At 38.0% G+C, this 15124-nt stretch overlaps 1 protein-coding gene across 6 annotated transcripts in view; it reads right to left on the bottom strand.

Moving 5' to 3' along the window:
• Positions 1-15124, bottom strand: part of LOC145986704 (aminopeptidase N-like) — a 79158-nt gene that overhangs the window by 19404 nt on the left and 44630 nt on the right. The window contains exons 1-2 of one of the 6 annotated variants that reach the window (XM_083121023.1): positions 11691-11740; positions 162-760 (exon numbers count right to left, since the gene is read on the bottom strand). The exons of 3 other annotated variants lie outside the window; for them this stretch is intronic. In XM_083121023.1, coding sequence (XP_082977149.1) covers positions 162-688 — 527 coding nt within the window. In that variant the 5' untranslated portion in view covers positions 689-760; positions 11691-11740. Of the gene's footprint in view, positions 1-161; positions 761-1452; positions 1602-11690; positions 11741-15124 lie in introns of those variants that run through there. 2 more of the 6 variants (XM_083121021.1, XM_083121022.1) reach the window with 2 other exon arrangements.

Here is a 15124-nt window from a genome sequence, read left to right on the forward strand (position 1 = left end):
TTTTCTGTCAAATAGCACATGTTCCAAATAAGTTAGAAACTAAGAAAAGTAAATCAATTAAGAATTGGAACTCTGAAATTGAAAATTAATAATGGATATATTGTTTCCAATTGACTGGCCGATGCTATTAGGCTGAAGTACGAAATGTTGTGAATACTCACTTCATATCCCCACCCTCATTATCCACATAATCCTTTCTATACCATCCTTGAGATGTTGATATTTTCCCGCTGAATTTCATGCTGATTTGATAGTCCTTCCCTTCCTTCAATTCTCCGTCAAGATTGACGACTAAGAACTGTTCTCCAGTCTGGAACTCCACACCGGAAATAGCGACTAGAGTCTCTCCGTCCTTCACCTGGACATTCTCCGCTGGAATTTCTAGACCCACGGCATGCAGAGTGATGTTGCTGGAGGCAGACAGACACCTGACTGTGATGTCCATCTCTCCAGAGAAAGCATCTTCTTCAGGTTCAGGTCTAATGTACAGCTTGTAGTGTGAGGGAATAAGATTTCCTAGCAAACGAATGTCCTTCTTCGGGTTCTCAGTTCCACCGTTGATGGATCTCTTCAATCTGTGCAGAGGTTCCGCCTCCTCGACCAACGATCCCTGGGACTGTAGGGCAATTGCAAGTAGTAATAAGGGCAAGAAGACCTTGCTAGCCCACGACATGTGTCTGGTCTTCATCCTCTATCTTCGGCGAAAGACTTTAGTGAAAAGCGTTCTTGGAGACAATCTTCTCCAGCGCTTGTTAACAATCTGCAAGGAAGCATAAATAAGAACTAAAACATTCCAGCTACATGGTTGTATGATGCATGTTTGCATTGACTGAAACGCAACAATCATCTGACGCCTACATATTCCGGTCAGACGCAGGAAGAACGGACAACCGACAATGCACAGTTTACAAACTGCCCAAGGTCACTTGTTCCTTTCGGTTGATTATGTTTTAAACGACTTTAGACATTGCATGAATATTGATTGCGTCGACGGTACGCGATACCACTTCCACATCACTGAAAATTTTGATGTACCCGGGAATTCAGACAAATTGCTAAACTTCATACCCAATGTATCTTCCTTTCTTGTTTTGCAAGTTGTAATTGACGGTTTCTGAATTGAAGATTTAGATCAAGCTCGCATCTAACTTTTAATTGGAAGTTTCCAGATTGAAGATTTAGATAAAATTCGCATTTGAGTTTAATTTGGCAGTTTCCCGATTAAAGATTTAGATAAAGTTCGCAGCTAAGTTTTATTTGGCAGTTTTCAGATTGAAGATTTCGATAAAGCTCGCATCTAAGTTTTAATTGAAGATTTCTCGATTCAATATTTTGATAAAGCTCGCATTTGAATTTTAATTAATAATTTCTGGATTGAAAATTTGGTTAAACCCAAGTCTCGGTTTATAGTTACTTTCTGCATTACACTAGTATCTAAATTTACGTTCTCACTTTCAGAATTTAGTTCAAGATCTTTGTATCTATGAATGTTGAATTCACCTGTATCTACGAAGAGTTTTTCCTCACTATAGTCAGCGTGTTGGTCACTCAAACTTCAGCAATGAGACTAGCAGCCAGCGACTCATTAGTGACTCGCCCCCACCCCCATGACCCTCCATTCGGCACATCAGCGTCATATTCTGGAGCAGTCATATAGAGGTCAACAATTGTTATGGTGTTGAATACAATTTTTTTCATTACATGTGGATAACATTACCATAGAGTTATCGTGTCACAAACAGGAAATACACAATGGGGATTTTCTTCCGTTGCTGATGTTATCCAGTCACGATAACACTGTTCTACAAAGGTTTTTTTTTCTTGTGTGAAAAAAGTTTTTCTGAAGGAATTTGGTATGGAAAATTCACATCCATAATTAGAATTTCGCTATCAAGAATGCTTTTATGTAATATGGAAAAGAAAAAGACTCATTTTACTCAGATTCACCGTTCGTGATAAATGCAGGGAAATGTTAGATGAGCAGCTGGTAACATCTGCTTCTGTTTCTGATGTTGGCAGTTCCCGTACTAAGCTACATGATGTACCTGCAAGTTATTGTCAATATACTAAGCATTGTATTTGCAGCTCTTGTTTAAGTTGATATACTTTGAAATGAACCACATAGCTTCTGCTACATCTGTGGAGAGTTAGCCTATTTCAAGGCAGAATAAGAGGATTCGATCTATCATGAAGAATTACTACAAACATTACCTTGGAATAGACCAATATAATCTCCACCCCAGCACAAACATTACTAAAATTAGGCAAACGTGCCTATTTTGAAACTGAGCACCTACTGACTGATCGCAACGACGTTAGTGGTTTAATGAACGTTCATACGTTCTTGTGATGTCACAAAGAAAACTGTGAGATATTAGAAGCTAACTAACTAACTCTCTAGCTTCTTAAACCCAAAGGATTATGGCTGTAGCAACACAAGCCTTCCATCTGTCCCCATCCTAGGCAAAATCTATTCAACATTTTCCATCCTTGTCGATTTCCTATAGGTCCACGGATATTAGAAGAAATCCATGGAATATAATGAGCATAAGTGCAAGATAATTTGCGACTTCAAGATAGTTGCAATGATATTGGGAATGCAACATGGCTACACAACGTACCCCTGCTTCCTCTGCAAGTGTCATAATTGTGACAGAAGAAACGCTACACAAAATAGGCCTTACGAAACAATATGTAAATCTATGGACACAACTGGAAGAAGATTTAAGTGTATTTCAATCAATTTGCCTCGTCTTTCACCAGAAAAGAGAACAAAAGGCGTTTTGTGGACCTCAAATTAGAGAAGTTCAGCAAATCCAGAGTTTGAAGCATGTATAACAGACAAAGGAAAAATATCATGGATATAATGTTATATGCAATATAAATTGCAAAAAATGAATTATATTTTTTCAAAATAAGTATTATATAACAATTCTGTGTGCGAATATTGTCTCACATATCACATTTATAACATTTAAACATAATATACTAGGATTCGAGAAAGGATGATCAAATTATTCCATGAGTTCACTCAGTATTCTCCTTAAAATTGCAAGCATTCTAGAGAAAAATAAAATCACGATTACTCGTAAACTATTCATGGATCTGAATACGATGAAATTCATACATTCGGATGTCATGCCAAAATAATGAATTCAAGAACTCTTGGCGATATTTACAATATGAGATCAGCCCAGGCCCGTAGCTAGAGGGAAGGCATGGGGAGTCAACTGGCCCCTCTGAGAGCCTGCTTTGGCCCCTCTGTGAAAATACAGAACATATTCCTACCTAAAATTCTCACTAATCTTTACAATTATATCAAGTGTTACTCTAGCAACATAACAAAGACATACATTGATTTTGTGATTTATTAAGGTGTATGGGATTCCGTACAATGTATCAGGATTGCGGGGAAAAAATTCCCTTCCAGATTCGGACTTCAGGAAATGATTTCTTAATTTTCAGTATCCAGAACATGTGACATTTTGAGTAGTCTTGTATCAAATGTGCCTAATGTGTTCGGATGTTTTTCTTGGATGTGTTGCTATTAACTTGGAACTGCTTAAAGTTTTGTTTCCCATGTCTAACTTTTGGTAATAGTGATTCATGTGGTAGAGAGAGGAGTGGATATTTGTTTTTGTTACTTAGTGTTTCTATTCTGCCACTTCTAGCTAATCGCAACAAAGAGTGATGGCGTGAAATTGATGAAGAGAAACTTATAAACTGTCCTGCAACCACAGGGGGACAGTGGGCATTTTCCCTCCCACCTTGGACGGAAGTCCATTCTAGGGAAAGCAAACATTGAAGTAAAAAAACAAGACTCTGAGAATCTAAGAATAGCAGGACAATTGGACACTCATGATGGAATTAGTTTTTACGTGTTCCTTGCATTTTTCTTCCAGATGGCCAAGGGCACTTGCAAGGGGCACAGAGAGGCAATTGCCCCTTCGAATTCAAATTTTATACAAATAAAAGTACATTTCCTAAAATTTTCTTGCTCGCTTCGCTCGCAATATCTGCTTTTCTTATAGTCCAAGTTCAGAGTCATAGCTATCGGGCGGCGGGAGTCAAACGATCTATATGAAAAAAAAAATGTTTAAGAGAATGCCATGGCGCCCTATTAACACAATTCATTTCTATGAAACTTAATATGAAATATTAATGATGGCACTGTAATACAAGAAGTCACTGATCACTCAAAGGATTCCTATTTGTTTGTCAGGTGTCAAAACATGTATTTCAACTATAATACGTATAATACAATTCACACAATATTTTGCAAAAGGGTTAACGTAAACAGTAGGCAAACATTGTCTGTAGCGATCCAAGAGTCTCCCCTTTGAAGTAAATAGAGTCCGTGGTGGACTAAGGGACCCATGTTTTAAAGTTTTAACAAGTACAAAAAAAGGTATTACAAATTTTTACATAATTCATCAAAGTGTAGATAATATGTAACCATTATTATTTAATAAATTCGATTTTTCTTGCATAACACAACACAATGGTGTTGTTGGATTCTCGTTAGATTCCTTTGTGCGTAAAAATCTTGTATGATTTTTAAAAGGCTGCCTTAATCAGTTCTGCAGAAAGACCCAAAGCTGTTGGTACATATTAATCGTCTATTAACATTATCGATCTGTAAATATCAAATGAATACAGTCCCTATTAGCCTATTTATGTTAAACTTTATATTCTTTGGAAATTTGAAAAGGTTATTATCGAAATATTGCTATTTGATGTTGCTCGAAGTTTATTTTTGTTCATTGCAGTTTCAAGATATCATCCCTTTTCTGTTACTTATCTCTTTTGGGGGAGGGGGCAAGTGCATCTGTGTACCCTGCTATATCTACCAATGCGACACAATATATAAAAAAATTGCCCCCTCTAGGATTGACTTCGCTCCCCCCCAAAGAATTCCTGGCTACGGGACTGGATCAGCCACCATTGATAGAACTCGCTAAATTTCGGATTCGATAGAGCTGCTATAAACACCATTTTTATGATTTGCTTTGGAAAGTTTATCTCAACCTACTTCAAGTTGAACGGACCTGGTGAATATTTTATTCCTTCAAAAGGGTTGCTAGGTGCCTGGGCCTACCGGAGTCAGTGGCTTGCTGTAGAATAAGCCTGCCTCTGGAGTGGTTAATAATAATAACTATACTGATATATTTGGCATGGCGGTAGTACAGTGCTATGACCAGGCGTTCGGGGTTCGAATCCCGGCCGGCAATGGATGTTCCTTGCGAGCGTCTATTTATCAATTGCATTATATCATCATTCATCCTCATGTTTGCGATTAGCCAAAAGTTGCAGAGAAAGCGGACATACCGGTCGAACTAATATAATATTTGGTATTTTATTTGAGATTGTTTGTTTCTGTTTAAAGCCAATTTTATGCATAGAAAGGCTAAATGGAACTGGACCTACAGTGTAAAGTTGGATTGGAACCACTGTGTGCCCTCACCTGGTATCCAATCCGGGACCTAAAGACTACAAGGCAACAACGTTATTGGATTTCACCAAATTTCATATTTGTGATTCTTGCAGTGTATGATATAGCAGGAGGCACTAATATACAGACAGACGGTATTGTAACATGAAAGCACTTTATTTAGACATTTCAGTCCATAAAATATAACGAAGTTTGACAACAAGAAATAAGTTATTTGGTGATATGTGGAATGTCCATACCAGTAAGTCCGTACATAATCACCATAATGTTCATAAAAAATATTCATGTTCTACATTATCAATTAAATTTCTTTAAATAGTGATAATGTAGTTACAATTTGTGCCCAAGACAACATATGCAGCCTTTGAACAGACAAGAATCACCAGGTAGGACGTCGCCTTGTAATCAAGGGGTCCCAGGGTTAGATCCCTCGCAGTGCACGTAATGGTTCGGGTTTCACTTGAAACTGTACGTTTAGTTCAGATTATCCTACCTGTTCATAAAGTAGATTCAACTTTGAGGTACTAAACAATTTTTAAAAAAAATAATAATAAGAGTCAAGAGTATAAACTGTAGGTCCAGTCCCGGATACCCTATCTGTGAAATTGGATTTACTGATTCAAACAAACAAACTTTCCTCGTGGTTTCAACGTTCTTTGTTCCAGATACCTGTAACTAAACCTGATTACATTCCGCCATGACACTTCAGGCTGACTCATTGTTGCCAGCTTAATGTCCAATGAATCACGAATATTTGGTCTGCGATCTTTTACCCGCCGCGTACTCTTCTCCACTAAACTCTAGTATGCAAATCAACCGCATGCAAACGAAATTCTGATCTAATATGTACAGTCTCTTTAGTGCATGTTTCTGTACATACTTTCACTATTAATTTATGCCCGATTCAAGACTTCCGAACTCAGGAACTATGAAAATTCCAATGATAGTCCCATCTCAGGAACTGTTCTTTACCAGTTATATATTTTAATGAAATGCTTTCCCACCTCAGGAAGTCTCTTATTAATTGTGTCGGGGGAGGAGGAGGAGTTGCCGTTTGAAATAGTTGACATTACACACGCCTGTGTAACTGTAAGTAAACGATGTGCAATATACTCAAAAATATATTCGAGGAATGAAGTAACTTGTGTGACTGAACTTTGTATGAGACGTGGGATGGACGCATAGAAGTCATGCACAATGTTTAAGGGAATATGGAGCCATTCTTCCTCCAGAGCAGTCTCCAATTCCGAAAGTGTGGTTGGAGGCGGACTTCGAGTACGCAGTTTGGCCTCCAAATATTCCCACAAATGTTCTATAATGTACAAGTCAGGAGAGTGTGGGGGGGCATTCAAAATGTCCTACTTCATCGTCATGTTCTTCGAACCATGTTTGGACAGACCCAGCAGTGTGGATAGGAGCGTTGTCGTCTTGAAAAAGCTGCCGCTCCCCAGGAAATAAAGTCTGGACAAAAGGAAGGAGATGATTCCCCAGAATGCTCCCATAGTGATTGACGTTGATCTTCCCATGCAGAAAAACAAGTGGTCTCACACCGTGCCAAGATATCGCACCCCATGCCATAATGGACCCACCTCCATGCTTCACAGTCGGCAAGAGGCAGTCAGGATGAAACGCATCTCGGAGCGTTCTCCACACAGAAACGCGCCCGGTGGTCTAAAATAACGTCAATGTTGATTCATCAGACCAGATGACTTGTTACTACTGCTGTGGGGACTAACTTCTGTCAGCTCTGCACCATTGGCGTCGCTTGACAGCATTACGTGATGTCACCAACGGCATACGAATTGCCACTGTGCAATGAATGTTTGCAGCATGGAGTTCCCTTTGGACAGTTTTGGTTGAAATGGGGTCCTGGAGGTGCCTGTTCATTTCAGATGTTATCTCGGATAACGATTGCTTGTGCTTTCGGACCACTATGCGCTTCAACAAACTCCTATCCCGAGCAGCAAACTTTGTCTTTCGTCCACTGTTGTGCTTTGAAGACGCCATCTTACCTTGTGTTGTGTACGCTGTCATAACGGCTGATACTGTGCTCCTTGCACACCCCACAAAGTTTGCGGTTTCCGTCACCGTGGCTTCAGCTGAACGTGCTCCAACAATCATGCCTCTTTGGAACTCTTGTACAGCCTGACGACATGTGGTCATTGTTTAACTTTTGCTCTTCGTACTGCAAAGTAGTGTGTCAACATTATTACTTATAATATTTTATGAGAATAACTTTGAGTTAGAAGCAATGGTGGCAATTAGGACGACTTGGGGCAAATACCCCCAAATTTTTCCTACTTTCTGGCCTCGCACTATGTAATATTAATGCTAAGTTTTGTCAAATAAGAAAATTCACTGCCCTTTCCCAATCCCCAAAGGTTCGGCACCCAATCGCCGCTTCTATAGTTAGCAGTCTTAAAAATATATTCTCGAATCAATATTACAATATTATATATATTGTAATATTGGGTAATGTTTGTTAGAAGTTTTAATTTAAATTTTAGATGAACTGAATACTTAAGATACTATTTTTGTATTTATAAATTTACTGGACAAATGGCAACTATACAAAATTTTATTGCCTGAGACCTCATTTCGAGATGTTGGAATGAGCTCTAACTTATATGACTGAAAATGTAAGAAGCTTGTTAATATGATAAAAGTATGCACCAGTGAAACAAAGTAAAATACGTGTGGGTAATAGTGTGTCTGACAAATTTACAATTCATGATGGGTTAAAACAAGAAGATGCATTATCTCCATTGCTCATTAATTTTGCCGTAGGATATGCTGTTAGGAAGGTAAAATAATCTAACGAAGGACTAAAATTAAACTGTGTGACATATGTTGTTAGCATATGCTGATGATGTAGACTTATTAGGCGATGACATAAATACAATTAAGAATAATGCTAAAATATTTTTCAAAGCAGCTAAAGAGATAGGTTTGGAAGTTAGCAAAGAGAAAACTTATTATATATATGAATACGGGCCGAAACCAAGTGTTAGGTATTAATCAAAACCTAGATCCTAGATATTAAACGAGAAGACAAAAGTTTATGAAGAGAGAAGTAACATGCATTTCCTGAATTAAGCCTACTTTTTATTTCCTCTTTAATATAATTTTCACTTGTTAATATTACTCCTAAGTATTTGAATTTGGAAACTAGTTCAAACGAGATGTTATCAATAATTAGATTTTGATTATTACCTAACACTTGGTTTCGGCCTGTAAGCATATATTTAGTTTTCTTTTTGTTAACTTCCAGACCTATCTATTTAGCAGTTTTGAAAAACATTTTAGCATTATTCTTAATTGTATTTATATCATCCCCTAATAAGTCTACATCATCTGCATATGCTAACAACTGAGTCATACCGTTTAATTCTAGTCCTTCGTTAGTTTCTTTTACCTTCCTAACTACATATTCTAAGGCAAAATTAAAGAGCAATGGAGATAATGAATCTCCTTGTTTTAACGCATCATGAATTGTAATTTGTCAGACACATTAATACCCACACGAGTTTTACTTTCTGTTTCACTGGTGCATACTTTTTTCATACTAACAAGCTTCTTAGGTATTCCAAATCCACATTGATAATCACCTATAATTTCATTAGCATATGGTGTTAGTCTTGATAAAATAATGTTAGATAATATTTTATATGTTGTTGAGAGTAGAGAAATTCCACGGTAATTATTGCAGTTCATTTTATCACCTTTTTTAAACACAGGAACAATTATGGATTCTTTCCACTGTTGAGGGATTTCTTCTTTATTCCATATTAAACAAATTAATTTATGAATTTGACATATTAACGAATTTCCACCATATTTAATTAACTCAGCTGGTATTAAATCAATGCCAGGTGGGTTGCTATTCTTTAGCGTTTTAATAGCATCTTTAACTTTAGTCAAGTTAGGTTCTGGAACTAAAGGTTCTACTGTGTGCACTTCATTTACTTCTGATTTATCTCCTACATGAACATTTAAAAGGTCATTAAAGTAGTTCTTCCATCTATTTAGAATATCGTTTGGGTCAGCTAGAAAATCACAGTCTTTATCTTTTATCAAGTTTACTTTAGGTTGCCACCCCTTTCTAAATTTATTTACACCTTTATATAAATCTCTGATATTTTTGTTTTTGCTGTTTGTTTCAATTTCGTTAATTTTGCTTTTCAAGTAATCTCTTTTTTTACTTCTAAACGTGCGGTTAACTTCTCGCTTTATTCTATTATAATTGCTTAGATTTGTATTATCATAAAATTTTTTTAACCACCTAAGTCTAGCCTGATTCCTTATTTCTATTAGAGTATAACATTCATTATCAAACCATGGCTTACTTTTTCTTGGTTTATGGCATCCTATACTTTCTTTAGCTGCTGGTCTATTGAATTACGCATGTGCTCCCACTTCTTATTTACATCTGTTTCATTTATATTTTCATCATCATTTAAATCCTGCAAAACATCAAATCTATTTGACAGTTTAATTTGGTAATTTTTCTTAATTCTTTCATCAGCAAATTTTCCTGTATTAAATTTTAAATTTTTTGACTTTGTTGCTTATGATTTATCACTGCGAGTCTTTCTCTTAATTTAGCAATTACTAAATAATGGTCACACCTCTATGTGAACTTACGTCAATTATACTAGTACGCCTTCTCTTATCAATGAGAATATGATCTATCTGATTATGAGTTTTACCATCTGGAGAAGACCAGGTATATTTATGGATATCTTTATGTTTAAAAGTGGTACTTTTCACAATTAAATTCTTTGAGGTTGCAAAAGTAATCAATCTTATACCATTATCATTACTTAATTCATGAAGACTTTCTTTACCAATCGTGGGTTTAAATGTCTCTTCTTTGCCAATCTGTGCATTACAGTCACCTAACAGAATTTTCATATCATACTGAGAAAATTTATCAAAGATCTGTTCTAACTCTGCATAAAGATCATCTTTAGTATTATCATCTTTATCTTCCGTTGGTGCATGTATGTTTATTAAAATAATTTTTCACCACCTACTCTGTAAAACTGCATATGATATCCTATTATTAATACATTCTACTGTTTTAAGAGCCGAGATAATTCTATTATTTATGAAAAAATCTGTTCCAAAATTATGATTTTCAGTACCACCATAGAGAAAAGTATAATTTTTAGTTTTGCAATTCCCTTCTCCGGGCCACCTAACTTCCTGGACAGCTACTACATCTAATTTATACTTAACTATCTCATTAACTGTACACTGAAATACCCCAGGTCGGTAAAGGCTCAGAATATTCCAGGTGCCTAATTTAATATCCTTATTCCTAATGCAGATCTTATCCTTAGTCCAGAGACCTCCCAAAGTAGTCCCCACCCGGAGATCCGAATGGAGGACTATTATACCTATATAATATTTTACCTTGGGAACATCCATGGCCTCATATTGCTGTTTCTTGACATGTATTTTTACAGTGCAGAGTTGTCAGCTCTACACCTAACCCCCAATATGAATGGAGGTTTTTACATTCTATAACATTTTGGATGCCAGCTAACTTCTCTAATGTATCGATATTTTGCGAGTAATTCCTCAACAACTTCTTTTGTTTTTCCAACAGCCTAATGAACCTGTTAATTAAACATGCAAGAAAAACTGTTATACATCCATTAAACAGAATATGCTAATAAAATTTCTCTAATTATTTTCTAGATTTCTAGATAAATACTTTCAGCCTGATTAGAATACCATAGATTATATAAATCGTGAAGCTGTTAATGAAACTCATAAATTCAAGAGAACCGAAACTGAATCTGCTTGAAAGGAATATAGAGCTAAGAAATTTTACAACATCTGTTATTCGAAATGAAAAAAAGTGTTACTTTGAACATCACATCAATAAACCACCACCAAAACAGTGAAAGATTTATGAAAGCAGTTCATATTTGTATGCACTGCTACAAGTTAAAATGTTATCTCCTCCATGTTTGACCATGCGAATGAGATAAATGAGCACTTCATTAGCTCGATTAATGATATAAATGTTGACCAACGTCTGGCCTCTCAAGAATGTTTCAGGGTACAACTCTTTCCAAGCACTAAAACACAATGCTGCGTTGCAAAGTGTAATATGAGGATTAGGTAGAGGGTTGGGTTAGAAACACTTAAAAACCGACCATAACATATTTCAATTTATAAAAACCTCACCATTTAAAAGACCTATTAAATAAGAAAACACCTGTACCCATTAAGATCCCTTAGAAACGGGAACTCGTAAAAAAGAATAAAAACACGCACGATTGCACAGCTGGCACTGGTGAAACAACTTCCATCCGAGAAGAGGTGAATGCTATTTCCCCTCTGTCCCCTTCCCACTCTCCCCTCCTTCTACGTCACCATTCCAGCGCGAACTCACGCACCAAACCGGCAGCTCCGACGACCTCCGGAGCAACACGAAATCCAATGCTAGGTTCCCTCTCCGTTGCTCCGCCCCAACCCTTGAAAAGCCTCGCCCATCCCTCTTCCAAACCACCATCATCCCGATTAAGTTTTACATTTCTCCCCATGCAAATATTTGCAGCCTCGTAAACATTTCTATTCAATCCATTCCCTTCCTTCCTGATAACCTCCCTCTTGATAACTTTATGCCCGCACCTGATTATATGGTCCGATAGCCCTGTTTTGGAGACCCTTTCTCTAATGTCATCGTTCGCCCCATCTTACACGCATGCTTCTAGTCCAGTGGCGGCTGGCCAAGTGCAACAAGTGCAGATGTTTTCACCTAATTTTCAAATTAATATTGACATTTTTCATTTGCTTGTTTAATTAAACTATTTCCCAGCAGAACGCACACGATAATACTCAAATAATACGCCGCTCGGCGCTACGCACGTGAAGAGTTCGTCGTAGCATAAACAAACCAAGAGCAGACGCCGCCAGGTTGCGGAAGACTTTAGCCGGTTGTCATGGCAACGGTGACGTCACCTAGCGTTGGAATTGAACGGGTGTCGCCATCTAGGTGCAGCAGTTCTCTCGTCGACAGAAAACATTGCATCCAGTGGTTGTGGCAAAATCTTTGCTTTCTCGCGAGATCTTGTTCCGCGTGTGTATTTCGCGTTTCCTATCGCGTGTTGTGTTCATGTGTTGAGCTGTGGTTTGTACACTGGCGAACTTTAAAAAAAGGTCTCCCTCCTCTTAGTTAGATTGGAAGGCAGTTGGAAACACTTCATTACTCCTGTATTGGATAAGAAAGTGGGGGAAGGCAGTTGCAGACAAGGCCATCACTACCCTACGCGCACGTAAACTTGTTTCCGGAAAGCTATCTGTTGGAGTCTTGTCAGGCATGATCTGGGCAGTTTGTGGAGGATTTTTGTGTTCCTACCGCCCCTCCCTGTGTGTGTGTGTGTGATGGTGTGTGTGTGTGTGTGTGTGTGTGTGTGTGTTTGTGTGTGTGTGCGCGCGCGCGCGCGCACGCCGACACCTGTTTCTTTTTAAGTTTGGGGTATGTTTATTGCATCGACTAATTCCTGTTATGGCTGGGCATGACCCAGGTTAGCAATGGGCAAATAAAAAAGTATAAAAAATACCAAAATTCCTGGCATGAGTAGTTAGTTGTAGTAAAGGTTAGGTAATGTTCCTCGTTCGTATAGCAACGTGCTATGAAGGCACATTTAGGGGATGTGATAGTAGGGCACCGCATATTCTCGAGCTCGGCCATTTTGGAAGTGATACGATCAGCACCACGCTCCAGCCGCCTTTTTTCCGCCAGGGTTGTAGTAGAAATGAGAAAATAGAAATGTTTTGCATTCTGCGTATGTGACAGTATTCTTTGAATATTAGTTGAAGGCCGCGAGTGGTTCCTGAGAAGTAATGAACATATCATAGAATGCGCAATAGTTTAGTTCACGTTTCTTGGGGGGGGGGGGAGAATGATATACAAATTTATTCTACGAATGCTTACGTCATTGTGACCATTGGAGTATATTTTGCAGACTAACGAGGATCTGGCGTCTAGATACAAGGTCAGTATAATGGTCTGTGAAGTTTGGGCTGTGTCCTACGTTTGTGATTGCCTTTCACAAATTTCGTCTTAACAAACCTTTCATCCTTACCTATGTGATTACTCAAAAGTGGAAGAAAAGCGAAGTAAAATAAATAAATCAATTGGTCATTGTGTCCCTGCGTTTTTCAATATTTCTTTCTGATCGAAAATTAATGTTCCACCGATGTAATGCGTCACTATAGTCATGTGTATTATTATTTTCCGTCATCATAGTGTTCTTAATCATTCCTTAAAGCATAGACTTTAACGCTGTTGTCCTTAGCGTAAACGATCTTAACTGTGTGGAAGTTTATACGTAGGAAAAAAAATGGTTAGGAGTAAATCGCGATTGATTGTTAGAAATTTAAAATATTATAACTCTGACGTGACGCATATTACCTGTTCTTGGTTCGCTGTCAAGGAACGATTTCTCATAACTAAAAAGGATTCCGGCCTCCGTGTTAGAGTGGTTTACACAGCTTGCTTAAACACCGGCCTTGGCATTGTGTTCATTCGGTTTTCACTGTGAGTGTCCCTTCATCAATTTCATCATTTCATCGCTCATTCTCATCATCGCGTTTAGCCAAAAGTGGCAGAAAAGCGAAGTAAAATAAACCAAATCAAACATAAATAAGAATCTGAAGGGAAAAATATTCCATTACCAAAAATAAAATATATAAAGATACAGTAATTACTTTGTTGACACTACAGTTTTTTTGGCAGTGCGTAGCTGTCTTAGGGTCGTATGTTCGAATTAGCCGACCTCAAAATATACGAAGAGTGAACGATTAATGGAAATGGGGATGCACATTTCTATTACTTTAGTAAGCATTCAGTCGTAAATCCTGTGGACACAGTGTGATTTTCGTGCAAGGAAGGGTTCCTGGGACATTAACTAGTTCGACGTTTACTTATAACATTACGAGGGTATGGATTTCTCTCAACAAGTGCAACAAATCTTTATGGTCATGAAAATTATTTATACAATTTGTTTGAGTAACGTCGTTTTCTACCTCTTGAAATTAATGGTGACTGGAGATGAAAAGACACACGTGGCAGATTGTAACGTGCTTTGAAGACAGAGGTCTTAAGTTCGAACCATGATTAAGGCATGTTTGCCCCATCACATCCATGTTATCAATTGGTCTTCATGGCCGAGTGCTTTGCATACAGCTCTATGAAACAAGAGACCCTATGTTCGATTGATTGATTGATTTACTTTATTTTACTTCGCTTCTTGTGCCATTTCTGGCTAAGTTGCAAGTATGGGGGAGGCCTCCCCGATGGCGCAGTGGTATCATCGTCGCCTTGTGATCAAGGGTTCCCGGGTTCGATACCCGGTGGAGGCGCATACTGGTTCGGATCCCACTTTAAACTGTAGGTCCAGTCCCGATTAGCCTTACTGTGCATAAAGTGGACTTCAAACACAAACTCAATCAATCGAACTCAATCAAATATGGGGATGAGTGACGATATGATGAAATTAATGAATGGACACTCACAAATCCATGCCCAAGCCAGGATTCGAATGCGGGACGCCTGGCGTCGTAGCGTGATGTGGTAACAACTCTGCCACTGGGGCCGGAATCTGTTTTCGAAGCGTGGGTAATATTTGAGAGCTTATTGTGTTTCTTCAT

Source organism: Lepisma saccharinum, chromosome 4, assembly GCF_977018435.1.
Source record: "Lepisma saccharinum chromosome 4, izLepSacc3.1, whole genome shotgun sequence".
Taxonomy (NCBI): domain Eukaryota; kingdom Metazoa; phylum Arthropoda; class Insecta; order Zygentoma; family Lepismatidae; genus Lepisma; species Lepisma saccharinum.